This window comes from Telopea speciosissima, chromosome 8 (genome assembly GCF_018873765.1).
Source record: "Telopea speciosissima isolate NSW1024214 ecotype Mountain lineage chromosome 8, Tspe_v1, whole genome shotgun sequence".
NCBI lineage: Eukaryota > Viridiplantae > Streptophyta > Magnoliopsida > Proteales > Proteaceae > Telopea > Telopea speciosissima.
Window position 1 is genome coordinate 56,924,436 of NC_057923.1, and position 15,696 is coordinate 56,940,131.

General features: G+C 39.0%; 1 protein-coding gene across 1 annotated transcript; it reads left to right on the top strand.

Annotated features, from left to right (window-relative positions):
- Positions 1 to 1,606: 1,606 nt before the first annotated feature.
- Positions 1,607 to 15,098, top strand: LOC122670466. Its single transcript, XM_043867349.1, has 2 exons — positions 1,607 to 1,977; positions 14,871 to 15,098. The coding sequence occupies exons 1-2, from the start codon at positions 1,705 to 1,707 to the stop codon at positions 14,979 to 14,981; spliced, it is 384 nt and encodes a 127-aa protein (XP_043723284.1). The 5' UTR covers positions 1,607 to 1,704; the 3' UTR covers positions 14,982 to 15,098.
- Positions 15,099 to 15,696: the final 598 nt, after the last annotated feature.

Sequence of the window (15,696 nt, forward strand, 5' to 3'; positions counted from 1 at the left end):
GATGCTGGTTCGGAACTGCATTCTTGGCAGAACACGAGATTGTCGCAAGTGCGACGCACAGATGCTGGTTCGGAACTGCAATTGTCACAAATTTGAGAACAAAGGTGCTTAGGAGATGGCATTAACTGAGTGGACTTGCTTGTCGCAAAAGAAACATAATTTATCTATATCAGCTCCCAGTACAAAGACCACAATCTCTTCGCAACATAAATTGCATGGAATCCTTTTGGCAATTCAAGGAGACCTTGAGCCCTGATGGAAACGAGAGGAAGAGAGAGGAAAAGCAGAGAGTATTTGATCGGAGACGGGAAAGGAATTTGGGGAGAAGAATACTCGCAGTTTACTATCAGGGCATAAACTAAGGTTATGAAATGACAGATATGCCATTTTACAATGTTTGTCATGAGATTCTAATTAAACAATATGAAATCTCTAGTTTGCCCGGCCTAATTCATCATTCAATATTGCATTGTTCATTGCCTATTAGTCTTTTCACTATTTTGTTATTTTTCCAAATGTAACCCACCCTTGTTACATGAATAACAACCCATTTAATAAATAGTTTCACTTCTTAAAACCAAGACTGGGGTAGGCTTGTATTTAGTATTTACTTGAATTCCAGGATGGGCTGGGTCTGGACAAGTCCAATATAAATTAATTTTCCAAGGTCAGACTCTTTGTCATAGCCCATGATGGCCCAGACCCAAGTGGGAGGCGCAGCTCGGCCCCTTGACCAGAAGAATTGACTCAGAACCCAGAGACTTACCACTAGTAAGGGTGTTAATCGGTTCGGTTTTGGTCATTCGGTTTAGTTTTGGTTTGGTTTCATGAAGTGATAGTGTGATCTAAATCCGAACCAAGAATTGCCTCGGCTCTAGAATTAAATCCAAATCCGAACCTACTTGGTTCGGTTCGATTACAGTTCCGATTCGGTTATACAATACGGTTCCAATTTGGGTCTTCGTATGATTTTAATTCGGTCATACAACTCGGTTCCTATTTGGTTTGCAAAACGATTCTATTATTTGGCTTTAAATTCACAACAACATCTGCTACTAAAACTCTTACAAATGCCCATCGTGTATTTTTGGACCTTACATTTTTAAATGCACAGTTTGAAAATCCATTTAATTACAAAATTATACAATGTTGGAACTTGGAACTTGGAACTTGGGAGAGACGAAGAGTCGTAGAGAATAGAGATAGTAAAACCTTTTATAAATAATAAATAAATTATAAAAAATTGAAACTTGAAACTTTGGAAGGTAAAGAGTTTCCTTCGACAAAGAAATGAAGGAATAAAGCATTAAAGCCTAGAGCCTAAAGGTCAATTGTCAAACGTGAAGTTGTAAAAGCAAAAAAACTAGGGATTTAAGTTCGATCATTCGGTTAGAACCGATGGTTCTCACATCGAAACCGTATTCGAACCGAATCAAATGTAAATAGTGTTTGGTCGTTCCAAACCGAATTAATTCGGTCCGGCCCTATTAATTCAGATTGTTTTGGATTCGGTATTCGGTTCCTGACTCACCAGGGCTCCCCTCGCGCGTGGGTGAGCACAGTTGTTCTTTAATTTAAGAATTTAAAGACGACAAAGTCGTTAGCTTCTCTGAACTTTGAAGACTCTTCTGCTCTGCAAGTGTTAACCTAGGCAGAAGGAAATCGCAGCACAGTTGATCGAAAAGGTAAAATAATCATCCAAGTATGGCGGAAGACGAACATAAAACAATTACAAGCACAGAAGTGGATACAAACCGAGGACCTCGCTTTGCATTCCTTTCAAATTTTGGTATAAAATTCCCTCCACCGAAGCAAGAATCCAAAACTGTTACAAAAGAGCTGAGAGCAGACGAAGTGGAAAGCGAAGCAAAGAAACCAGATGTCGTGAGATTTCCGGATACTCGGAGAGACATCCCTCCCTTGAAATTAGAAGTTGAAGAATCCGAACAGGGAATGGACCCTCGAAACATGTGGCAGGTCTGTTATTCTTCTCATATTCTATTGATAATAGTCCTCTGCTTGAATTTTCTATAATTTTCCTATTGTTTTAATGTTTAGTTGTTTAGGACTGTATTGTTGTTCGATCTTCAATCCGGAGAACTTAATTGAGACACCAAATCCTTCTCTTTGCTAGCATAAGTTTCCTTTTCCTTCAGATTCAAGGGTTTTTTGAGTGACTTTACTTTGATACTAGGTGATGGATTCTTTACTTGCCGAGTAATGAGGAAAAGATTATCTTGTGGCTCTGAATTAGTGTATCAATATCTGTTATTCTTACTTTTCTTTGGGAAGGTGTTGGTGGTAGTTTGGATTTTATTATTCTGCGTAAGTTTAAATTCACATTATCTATTAGCCCTTGACAATAAATATAAGTTGAGTCAAATTTAGAAGATGCAATTCTACTACATGAGTGTTGTAATCTATTCCTATCCATGTAGGAATCAATTTTGTATTGGCTGTGTCAATAGTTAATAATCTAGTCTAAATATAAAAAGTGGTGTTTCGGATTTCAAAATCTGGGCCTCTCTTCTCCCAATATAAACATCCCAGCAAGAAATGTAGCGCATGGAGTGAAATCTTGAGGAATCACCAATCACATTGATTATGGTTATGAGGCTTTCCAATGAAGGTTGGGGCATCTGTTGGTAGAACACTGGCCCTGATATATAGAATATTATTTTACTTGTTTGTGGAGCAGCTGTTTCCATGGCCAGTTCATTGATGCAATGTAAAGCTCAAGTTTCTCTCACTTCCCCTAGAAACTTTCTCATAGTTGTCAAGGCGCCTAGGTGACCCAAGGTGTTGGAGGACTGCCTAAGCGCTTAGGCGACAAGGCGCCCTGGTATTTTTTTCAATCATTTTATGTATCCATTTTCAGCAAGTATGACTAATTTAACAGGCCATTAAAGCTAGTAAGCTGCACATTCATGAATAAATTAACAGCCCATTACAACAATAACAAACTGAGTCAATATATTTCTCTGGTTGTTAACCTTGATTGGCACTTGTTTTAGCTTGATATTAAAAAAATGCTTTTTTATATGGTGATTTACATGAAGAGGTTTATATGGAGCAACCTCAAGGGTATGTTGCTTAGGGGGAGAATGCACAGAAAGTATGCAAGCTTCATAAGATGATTTATGGCTTGAAGTAGTCACCGAGAGATTGGTCTGATAAGTTCAATAAAATTGTTACTGGTTATGGGTTTTTAGAGTGCTACTCGAATCATTTTGTATTTGTTCATCTCCAGGACTCTAGGTGATAGTATTGGTTGTCTATGTTGATGACATTATTATTCTTTGGCACCGATTTGTCTAGAATTGATGGTGTTAAGGACTACTTACAACAACATTTTCAGATGAAAGATTTGGGTGCTCCCCAGAATTTGTTGGGGATTATGTCCGCAACAAGAAAGGGGATAGTTTGTCTCAGAGGAAATTTGTTCTTGATATTTTGTTTGAGACTGATATGTTGGGTTCTAAGCCTGTTGATACTCCTATTGATCCCCATAAAAAACTTAGTGTCTTTGAAGACAAGGATTGTGTAGATAATCATCTTTTAAAAGACTGGTTGAAAAACTTATTTACCTCACTGTCTTTTGATGTTGGTGTTGTTAGCTAGTTTATGGAAAACCCTAAACAAGCTCATTGGGAGGCGGCGTGCCATATTTTGAGGTATTTCAAGGGTGCTTTAGAAAAATGTCTTATTTATAGACCTCATAATAATGTTGACATTGTTGGTATTTTGATGCTGATTGGGTTGGTGGTGAAAGGGATGGACGGTCAACCACTGGTTCTTGTACATTTGTTGGTGGCAATCTTGTTACTTTGAGGAGTAAGCATGGTTCGAGAACTCGCGAGATCTCGCCGAGATCTCACCGAGTTTCTCGGTATTTAAAAAAACCGAGTCGAAACCACCCACGCATTATATTTTTACAATTTCTCGCCGAGATCTCGGTATCGGTTCGAACCATGGTTTTGACCCATATTTTTAACATTATATTTTTACAATTTCTCGCCGAGATCTCGGTATCGATTTTGGATATGGTTTTGACCCATATTTTTAACCCATTTTAGACCCATGTACCCCATTTAAAAGAACCTAACATGGACAGATCAATATGGGGAAGAATTCATTACTCGATCACATTTTATGTAACAAATTCAGAGAACATTGATGTAATGTACTTTTTATTTGAATGTTTTGATTGATATGTACTAAATTGAATGTTTTGATTGCTAATTTGCTCTGTATTACTAAATTATGTGTAGAGTAGATTGTTTTAGTACGACTCGTCGCCTACCAACCTATGGTCCAAAGTGAAACTCATATTTGGACTTGTTTTTTGGAAAATCTGGGCATGCCATTATGTTTAAATGGCCTGAAATAGGCTGAAAACCAAGTTTCAGACCCAAAATATGTGTAAAACCCACCGAGTGGGGGTCCAAGGAAAAAAAAAAAAATTTGTAGTAACTCATCTCGGCGAGATCTCGACTCGTCTCGGTTTTTGGCTGGGCCGAGATGCCTCTGAGACCCGAGTTTTCGAACCTTGGGAGTAAGAAATGAACTACAATGGCTAAGTTGAATGTTGAAGTTGAGTATAGAGCTATGTCTTATATTGTAAATGAATTGATGTGGTTAAGATCTCTGCTTGAAGAGCGTGGTTTTGTTGTTAATAAGCCTATCAATATGCTGCCATTTACATTGCTGGCAATCCTGTCTTTCATGAACAAACTAAGCATATTGAAGTTGATTGTCATTTTATGAGAGATGTTGTGCTGCAAAAGTTGATCTCCATTCTGCTTGTCAGTTTAGCTAATCAACTTGGTGATTTATTTACAAAGGCATTTTTTCGAGGTGTGTTTGTTCAAGGTTGGTCCAAGCTGGGCATGGGGGATACTTATGCTCCAACTTGAGGGGGAGTGTTAGTTAGGGGTAGTTATGGTATTCTCATCCTTTACTGTTAGTTTTAGTTTCTTTGTTATGTGCATTCCAGAATGTTCTTCTCTTTATTATAAGTAAAGATGGCTGTAGTCACTCTGACTCAAGCCAGAGCGAAAAATATTTCGGGAATATGGGAATTAAAAATTTTTCCTTTTTTTTTTTTTTTTTTTTTTTTTTTTTTTTTTTTCTCTTTCTCTCTTCTCCTTCGCAATTCTGACCTAAGGCCAGCCACCACCTCCAACCTCCTCTACCTTCCGCCAGCCCTCCTCTCCCTTCCGCCAACCCCCGTAGGGTCTCTCGACCTCTTCCACCACCACCACTGATCCTACTCAATCGGCACCTGTTCTTACTCCAAGTCTTGCTCCTAGTCAGATTTCTGGTAAGCCTTCTCTTAATCCCAGTCTTGATTTACCCATTGCTGTTCGAAAATCAAAGAGGAGTTGTACATTGCACCCTATTTCTAACTTTGTGTCATACAACTCTCTAACTCCAGCTTTCCATGCCTTCGTATCTTCTTTATCCTCTATTTCCATCCCTAACAATTGGCACGAGGCAATAGCCGAACAGAAATGGAAGGATGCGATGAATGAAGAAATGCATGCCCTTAAAAAAAACCAGACCTGGGATTTGGTGAGTCCTCCACTAGGAAAAAGACCCGTTGGTTGTAAATGGGTCTTTGCTATGAAGCACAAGGCTGATGGCTCAGTAGAAAGGTACAAAGCAAGACTTGTTGCCAAAGGGTTTACTCAAACCCAAGAAATTGACTATCAAGAGACCTTTGCTCCTGTAGTAAAGATGAATACTGTACGGGTCATTATCTCTTGTGCTGTGAATCAAGGATGGGAACTCCAACAACTTGATGTGAAGAATGCCTTCTTGCATGGAGATTTGGAAGAAGATGTTTACATAGAGATACCTCCTGATTTTACTTCTTCAGAAACTTAGGGAAATGTATGTAAGCTGAAAAAGACCCTATATGGTCTGAAACAGTCACCAAGGGCATGGTTTGGCCAGTTCCATAAGGCTATGATTGCTTATGGGTATATAAGCAGAGCAATGCTGATCACACATTGTTTGTTAAGAAGATAGGACAGCAAGTGACAGTGTTGATTGTCTATGTTGATGACATAGTGATCACAGACAGTGATGCACAGGAAATCAAGAAGTTGAACACTTATTTGGGCACCGAATTTGAAGTCAAAGACTTGGGTAGATTAAGGTACTTCCTAGGGATTGAGGTTGCCTATTCAGCTAAGGGCATATCTCTCTCTCAAAGATAATATACCTTGGATTTATTGAAAGAAACAGGGATGCTTGGGTGTAAACCAGCAGATACCCCTCTGGAGCCCAACACACATTTGAAGAGTAAGGAAGGTGACCGGTGGACAAAGGCCGTTATCAGAGGTTAGTTGGTCGATTGATCTACCTCTCACATACCCGGCCAGATATCACATTTGTTGTAAGCCTTGTCAGCCAATACATGCATGATCCTCACTCTTCTCACTTGGAAGCAGCCTACAGAATTCTTCGTTACCTCAAGTCATCTCCGAGGAAAGGAGACTTGTTCTCTCGATATAGCCATCTCCAAATAGAAGCATACACTAATGCAGATGGGGCTGGCAGTCCTGATCATAGGAAGTCCACATCTGGGTATTGCAGATTTGTTGGAGGAAACCTAACTACTTGGAGAAGCAAAAAGCAAGCTGTTGTGGCTCGATCTAGTGCTGAAGCTTTGTTCCGAGCTATGGCGCAGGGTATTTGTGAGCTTCTTTGGCTCAAGGGGCTTCTTCAAGATTTGGGGATGAATGCTGATCTTCCTATGCGGCTTTACTGTGACAGCAAGTCCGCAATCAGCATTGCTCACAACCCGGTTCAACATGATCGTACCAAACATGTTGAGATTGACCGACACTTCATCAAAGAGAAACTAGAACAAGGAATAATTTGTATCCCATTTATTCAGTCTAGTGAGCAACTGGCTGATGTTCTTACCAAAGGAATCGGTACTAAGTTATTTTTTCCTATAATTAGCAAGTTGGGCCTGTTTGATATGTATGCACCAACTTGAGGGGGAGTGTTGTAATATGGGTTCAGGGGTAGAATAGTCATCAGGGTATTTCTGTCCTTGTATTCATTCCAAAATGTTCTTCTCTTTATTATAAATAAAGATGGCTGTAGTCACTCTGACTCAAGCCAGTATTCACGGAATTCCATAGTAATATTGTAAACACCTTTATATTTTAATATAAATATTTGTTGGCCAGCGGTTAGGATATTATTCTGAACCCTAATCGGCCGGTTCTTTCTCTTCTCTTCTTCTCCTTCATCATCTTCCTTCTTCATTCTTCACGCAGGTGCTGATCAGTTCTGTTTTGATGCTGTAACAATATACAACATTACAACCTACAATCTATACTGGGAGATTTCAATATTTATACATAAAAAGAGCGTCTCAGTGCGCTAGGCTCCCGCTACTGCAGGATCTGGGAGGGGCAAATGTACGCAGCCTTACCCCCTGCTTCACAGGAGATGCTGCATCAGAGGCTGTTTCAATCTTTATATATCTTTAAAAAAAATTATGCATCGAAATCTCTCTCTTTTCCTCAACTGTTCTGATGCAGCTGCATTAGCTATGGGGCTGGACAAGTATGAGTCACATTGAAAGCCCATATCAAAATCTCTTCCTCAACTGTTCTGATGCAGCAGCATTAGAGATGCGGTCACATTGGAAGCCCAAGGAGAGGTCTACTCTATGGTTCTACCAAGTTTCATTTTAAAATTCATTCCCTAACCTGCTCCCATTTTGTCTCCATTTTTATCCTTAGCCCATTCCCTTTGACCTGAAACATTACCTTATTTCGCATATTCTTACTTTACAAAATCGCAATACAGTTGCCCAGCCCAAGGAGATGTTTACTCTATGGTTCTACCTGTAGTCTTATTGCCCAGAATCATAAGAGTTTGTCATCATTAATCATCACCTAGCCTTTGGGGAATATCCAATCCTACTTCACTTGCATGTTCCTTTCCTTTTTAAATATTTTATCTTTCCAAGTTGGCAACTCATTAATCTCAACTGTTTCAAGCTATACTCATTCAATGGAGATGTTGATTGTTGAAAATCTGATGTTCTGAGCAATAAAAAAATTTGCCCACTACTTTAATTTTCTATGCTGCTGTCGTTGTACTTGAGAAGCTCATTGCTATTTCATCAATTGCACTCTAATTTATGAGAGCCATCTCCTGAATCTCTCCCTCATAGACGATCCAACCGAGATTGTTGATTTTTATGCGGTCATTCTCGACCATTAAACTCATATTGGCTACTAATTTCGACAGTACATCTTAATTCCGTCATTTTCCTATACACCTCTGGATTCTCAAATTCTGGTTTTGCATTTATATCTCTCTATTCTTCCCCACTAGTTGTTAATCCTGTACAAGTCCTACTTTATGAGAGGGATGGGTGGATCCAATCTGTTCTACATGTGGATTGAGTGGGTGCAACAATGATGCGATAAATGACTTGCGTGCAAAACACGTACAAGTAAAACATCCTGATGATTAACAGATGAAGAACAACTTCTAATAAGTTATCTCGATTATATATAAAACCAGGAGCTATGTTTTGATTTTACATCTGCTGGAAAGAATCCTGATTTTATAAATATTCCTGCCAGTTTTTTTAACCCTAAAAATGTATTGAGTGAGTGCTTTATTGGTGCTTATAATCAATATATTCTACCAGTTTAGATGTTTGTCTCTAACTTTACATGCATGAAAGTGGGGAAATTGCTTATGATTTGACTTGTATTGAATGGATGAAGAAGCCTGGGGGCAGAGCCAGGATTTATATCTGCAGAAAGGGTGGGTGGGGGGTTTTAGGTTCGAAACTCTATTACCTCTATGAGGATGGGGTTTGATTGGACCAAGAGGAAATGCTACTTGGCTTGGCTGGATGGATGGGGTGTATATGACATTAGTTGCTCAGGTGGGGCCCTGACATATAATTAAGTAGGTGTTTTTTTAATGGAAACTTTTATTACAACAACAACAACAACTCAGCCTTATCCCAACTAAATGGGGTCGGCTACATGGATCCTTTCAAAAACAAAGTAAGAGGAATGAAGAAATGCAGGTTAAAAATGAAGAAATGGGATAAGAAAAGTAAGTAATGGAAAATGAAAGAGGAAAGAGGAAAGAGGATAGCCCAGGGAATCAGGAAAATGTCAGCTACATGGTGTCGATAACATGGATCCTTGCCCTCCAAAAGGCTCTATCTGAGGTCATACTTGGCACAAGACCCAGACTAAGCATGCCATTCTTCACAACCTCACCTATGGTCATTTTGGGCCTGCCCCTAGTTCTTTTAGCTCCTTCAATCGGCATCAGATCACTTCTCCTTACTGGGGCGTCCCCAGGCTTCCATTGCACTCGGCCAAACCACCTCAAACGACATTCTTGGAGGTTGTCGCTGATCGGGGCAACTCCCACATCAACTCTAATACTTTCGTTCCTTACTTTATCCTTCCTAGTTTTGCCGCACATCCATCTTAACATCCTCATCTCTACAACACATAGCTTCACTATATGGCACTTCTTAACTGCCCAACATTCCACCCCATACATCATAGCAGGTTGGTCAACAGTCCTGTAGAACTTTCCTTTATGCTTTAAAGGAATGCGTCGGTCACATAGTACTCCAGTCACACCTCTCCACTTCATCCATCCCACTTTAATTCTTTGCGAAACATCATCATCTATGACACCTTCTTTGTGTATGATAAACCTCAGATATCTGAAATAGTCACTTGGCGGTATCTCTCTCTCCTCAATTTTCATGACTTCATCAACCATCGTAGTGTGATTAAAGTTACACATTATATACGCCATCTTTGATCTACTAATCTTAAAGCCCCTTGTTTCCAAGGATGATCTCCACAACTTTAACTTAGCGTTAATCCCTGCTTTTGTCTCATCCATCAAAACAATATCATCGGCGAAGAGCATACACCACGGTATATCAGCTTGGATGTTCTTGGTTAATTCATCCATGTTAAGTGCAAACAAATAAGGGCTAAGGGCTGATCCTTGATGTAACCCAACCGTAATTGGGAACCTTGCCTCAGCCTCCCACAGATCTCACACTAGTCACCACACCCTCATACATATCTTTAATTACTTCTATATACTTACTCGACACCCCTCTCTTCGCTAGAACATGTCGGATTTAATGGAAACTTTTATTGCATGTGATAAATAGGAAATGCAGAAATAATGGACCACCCCACCCTAATATAAGTATGTAGGTGTTGTCCTCTACTTATGCAATGTTCTAGTTTATACGAACTTCACCAGAGCGAATTTTTCTGATTATTGACATAAATTGGGCAATTGAAAACAAGGGAAGAATTAAATGCATGTTTGACCTTATGACTGATGTAGGATCAATATTTTGACAAATAGAAAGGATCCTTTATTGTCTTTATTTTTCCAATGGCCTGCAAGTGGTTTAAGTCAGGTTGCTCATCCTATTAAACTTAGTAAGATTACCATCATGAGAAACATTCTTTTAATAAACCTAAACGAATTTAGATACACAGTGATGCACAGATTGTAGACGAAGAAAATGGTCTGGTTCATTTTTAGAACCAAATTTAGACCCAAGCCAGGCCATGCAATTGGGATGCTTTGTAATTTGACTATCTTTTATATGGGCATTTTATATAGAGTTAGTTACATAGGGATTTGCTTAGTATTAGTTTCCTAGTTTGTTTAGTTTACTTATTGGATGTGATTTCTTTTATTATAAATATGCTTGTAAGTTGTAATACGATGGAGATGAGAAGAATGAAGAGAATTTGAGTTTTTTATTTATTTTTGCTTTTTTTATAGTATCCTGTGTGGCCTTTTGAGGCAGCCGGTTGGTTGTGGACCGTTCTTCTGCCCTCCCCTCTCTCTCTCTCGCATCTCTTCTCCCTTTCTTCAGGTACAACCTTCCCCCTTTTTCTTCTTTCTTTCTCCTCTACTTCTTCCTGGTTATTCTTCCATATTAGGTTAAATTTCCCTTATGCCTTCTGTTATTGTCTTCTTTATCCCTTCCCTCCTTTACCTTATTCTTCTTCCTTTCCTGGTAGCCTTGCTGTTACCCTCCTCTGCATTCTGTGTTTGTGGGATAACTAGTCTGAGGAAGTTTGCTGAAACTCTTTCCCCGCAACACAGATCAAGCTGAAACTTGGGATACTGATTCTCTTCCCTAGGGCAACCTAAGCCCTAGAGTTTCAGTCCAAACCAGTCTCCCTTGTAAAAGAACCAAATTCCTGCTGCTGAAACTGAGATTACCACCCTACCTGATTTCTGCAATTTCTCTCAGTTTATTTATTGTTGCTGGAAATCGTTTGTTGGTATGATTCGATAGGGCTTTGGGTTGAGAACCATTCCCCAAAATTCCAGAACCATAGGAGATCCGACGAGGGATTTCTCTCCTTCATGGTGAACCCTGTTTTCCGCCTCCTGTTTCAGCTGGAGATAGAAGACGACTTCCCCCTCCCCACGATTTCTTTATTTTATTCACTCACTTCCACAATTACTCCTCCCCTTGTCTTTAGCCCCACATATCCCTTCAATCTATTTCATTCCAAGTTTATCCTGAATCTTTAATTCCTAATCACCTTGTATTGCTTCCCCTATTTACTACCAATAGCCTTTTATAATTCTCATTATTTCCTTTTTTGCACTTTGGCACAATTTAAAAGCTTATAATGGAAAGGGATAGAAATAAAAAAAATGTCACTTTAATTAACCAAAATTGCTTTGATATTTTGAATTAAAAATAGTATTAGGAAGAGAGAAGAGATACTATTGCTAGGGGGGGGGGGGAGATTTGACTGCTTACATCTGATTTTTCGCTCAATTTATTTTAGATGATAGGTCAAAGAGATTGTGTCAGGGAACCAATAAGAAAGTGGTTCAATAGGGCAGTGGGGCATAGATAATTGGATATGGGCCAATAGAGTGGTTTTTCAGTATGTTTGTTGGCCTTTTAAGTAATCCGACATAGTTCATTTAATGAAGAGAATCAAGCATAGTAGGTAGAGGCAGAGGGAGGGATTTTTTTTGGGGGGGGGGGGGTGGGGTGGGGTGGGGTGGGTGGACTTACTTGTACCATGTCTACCCTTCCGTTCTTCTAATATATCATATATAAGCGTGGAATAAAGTTTCAGGAGGGCATCTGCCCTATGCACCCCCCGTTGGCTCCATCCATCAAGAGGATGCGGCAGACTGAGATCTACTTTAACAAAAATAAAGAGGGGACTGGAAATCATGTTGCAAGCCTGAACAATAATAAGTCAAGAAGGAAGATGAGAGACTCCCCCCCCCCCCCTCCCCCCCTTTTAATGATAGAAGACAGCTGGTGCAATTAAATGAAGAAAGAAGAGATACAAAGGCTGAGCCCAACAAAACAATGCCCTGGAAGAAAAAACAGCCACCCCTCCAAAATTGTGCAACGGAAACTACAAGAACCAAATGTCTTGGAAAAGAAACTGGAAGATCCAGCTGTGAAAAAGAAATGAGGCATTAGAAATATATGATAGACTAGACATGGGGACTAATCTATACCTGTATGCTAATTAATTTGTATCCCTAAAAATCAAGTAGTAATAACAAAAATAAACCTCAGAAGATGGGGATAATTCAATCAAGATTTAGATTTCTAGACTAGAAAGCCTAGGATGTTGTGTTTGTGTCACTGTGAATTTAAATTCTTTATCAATAATTTGATGTTGTTGGGTTGTCTCTATGAACTCTCAAGTAAGGATTAAAAGGTAACAACGAGCCAGTGTGTCAACAAATTAGAGTTGGGGAAGATAAATGGAAGAAAAAAAATGTTGTTTTGCAAACCTAGAAGTTCTCGTGGTATTGATTTCATTAGCTAAAACTAAAATCAAGCCATGCTTTTGTAAATGGCTCTGGAGTCTTCTAGAGAAGCAAGATAGTCTGTGGAAATCTGTTATTGCAAATAAGTATGGCCTTTTGAACCATTGACAAAGTCTTCCACTGATAACTTCTCTTGGCCTGAGTCTTTGGAAAGGTGTTACTACAATGAAGATAGCTGACCCCTCTTCAAGGTATCTTGGTTTGGAGATGGATAAAAAAGTTGTCCTCGTCAGATTGGTGCTTGGAAATAAGCCTCTAATACTCTGCTTACCTGCTATCTACAATATGGCTATTGATAAAGAATCTTGGGATACCCATTATTTGGAGTTCTCAAAATTTTGTTACCTGTGTTGGGTTTTATGTTTTGTATTCTGTAGGGGTCCACATAATTATTATTGGGCTTGTACCTGTTTGGGTCGGGTTTTGGGTCCATTACATGTATAGGCCCTTTACATAATAGTTGTCAAGGCGTCGCCTAGGCGCCTTGATTTTGGACCCTCTCCAATTCCTTGGGTCACCTAGACGTTGTGACAACTATGCTTTACATGTAATTGTGTTGGGATTAGGGTTTTTAGGGTTTCCTATATATTCTCTATGGGGAAAACCCTAGATATACATTGTGAGAGTTATTCTCTGGCTTAGTGAAAAATCTTTGGTTCTCTCGGGTGGATGAAGGCATTCGTGCTGAACCATGTTAAATTCCTCATGTTGTGTGATTGTTTGCTTGATTTCTTCCTTGTGGGGCGCAATTCTTTCCTCAACAATCTGGACTCCAAGACTTGGTAAAAGTCTCAATGACTGAGAGTTTGGAGGTTTGGTTGCCATGTTCCAGATTGTTGGTGGGGTCAGGGTTCTGAGATGTAAATTTGATAGGAGAATTTAGTCCTTCCATAATTTTGTTTTTCTCTCTATCAAGTACCACTGTACTAGTAGAAGAAAATTTTGGTTAAGGGACCACGTTCAAAGGTGAAGTCTTTTGTTTGCTGCACTTATTGACTTTACCCTTACAACTAACCATCTAACTTAAAGAAATTAACCCCAATGCTTGCTAATGGTGTTTTAGAACTGGGGGACCGCGGCCAATCTTTTTTTAGCCGCCCTTACTCCCAAGATGTGTGGGAGTCATTTCTGTTTGTCAGGCTGTGATGTTTTGGCTTCCATTTGGGTGTGGCCGAGTTTATTGCAACTAAAGGATGCTGGTGGGTGGTAGAAAAGGCTGGAGTTTGTTCAGTTAAAGTTCCAGTGGCATTCTGGTCTATTTGGCTGCAAAAAAAAATACGAGGGTTTTTTATGGTTGTTTTCCCAATTGCTTCTAAAGCTATGGAGTTGCTTCATTTTAGGAAAGCAATATATATGCAAGGAGTTTCAGCATATACCTACAGCTAAAGCTTAGGAGCTGTTTCATTTTAGGAAAGCAATATGCAAAGGGTTTCTAAACCTATAGCTGTTTGGGGCTTTTGCCCTGGTTTATTAAAATTATAGTTATCAATAAAGAAAAAGGAATTTTTTTGAATTAAGTAATAAAAGAAGAAATATGGAGCAAGCCTATATTGGAGTATTAAATAAAATAGATGAAATAGTGGTGGAATTTTATGAGAACTTGTTGCTTAGAGAGAATTAAGAACCAAACTAAATAAGATGAAGAAGAAGAAAGGGGTTGGGAGGGAGAGAGAGAGAGAGAGAGAGAGAGAGAACCCAAACTACCTTTAATTTATTATTACTCAAAGCTATGCTCTGAAATGCTGCCAAAAGTGTGAGAATTTTCATAACTTCCTAAACTCTTAATGAAATCAAAGACTTTTAGACCCACAAACTACTGACTAAAGCCTAATGTTTAAGAGCATCCCCTATTAACATGCTTAAAATGCAAGTGTTTTTAGTGATTGCAGTTAGATATACTAGGATTCAGCTAATTGAAATTCAAAATTATTTGGTAAAGAATTATTGTTTTCTTTTTGTATTCTGTGACTCATTTTTCTATCTTTCAGGTGTATGCTCTTGGAGGGTTCTTGATTCTAAAGTGGATCTTGGCTAGATGGAATGAAAGGAGGCCCAAAGATGAGTCACCTGATGGACCATCATCTGTTGGAAATGACTAGTTCTTCAATTTTAGATTTCAAGTCATTACAGATTTGTTGGTTTAAATGAGTCTTTACATATCACATAGTTTTTGTTAACAGAAGCAATGGTGATGACCTAGTCATGAATCTCTTATGACTTTTCTTATTTCTATGCTCACTACTGCTGCTCAGATAAGTGAGTTGCATGTTTCCAAAACAACCTGCATTATAAGCTTATCAAGGTAACCCAAATATCTGCCAAGTGACACATGAGGCCTAAATTTTGTGGACAGAGGTAGACCCCAAAGTCTCCTACTCACATGTAGGTTCAAATAGAATTTGCCAAGTGGCAAAATAGAGGTCTGAAATTTCACAACTATGTGGGAGTTCACAGTAATGGTTGGAGTACTGTAGGCGTTCATGGACATACATGGAAAGGTATTTGACTTAATTAGATTCTGAAATTTGATCAGTGGCCAATCCGAGACATGTCGATCAATTAAACAATAAGAATAGCCACATCATCATTCAACGTGGCACAATGTGATGGCCTTGATAAGCTTATCAAGGTTGGTCCATTCAAATGAGTTGAAAAATAGAAATACAGTCCAGTGAATAATCGGAGAAACTTTAAGTACTGTGGTGGGGTTGAGCCAAGGAATGAGACTATGAGAATGGTCCACATTCTATACCTGTCATTAACAGCCATTACAGTAAGTCAATTAAAATCTTATGGAGAGCCATTCAGTTTTGA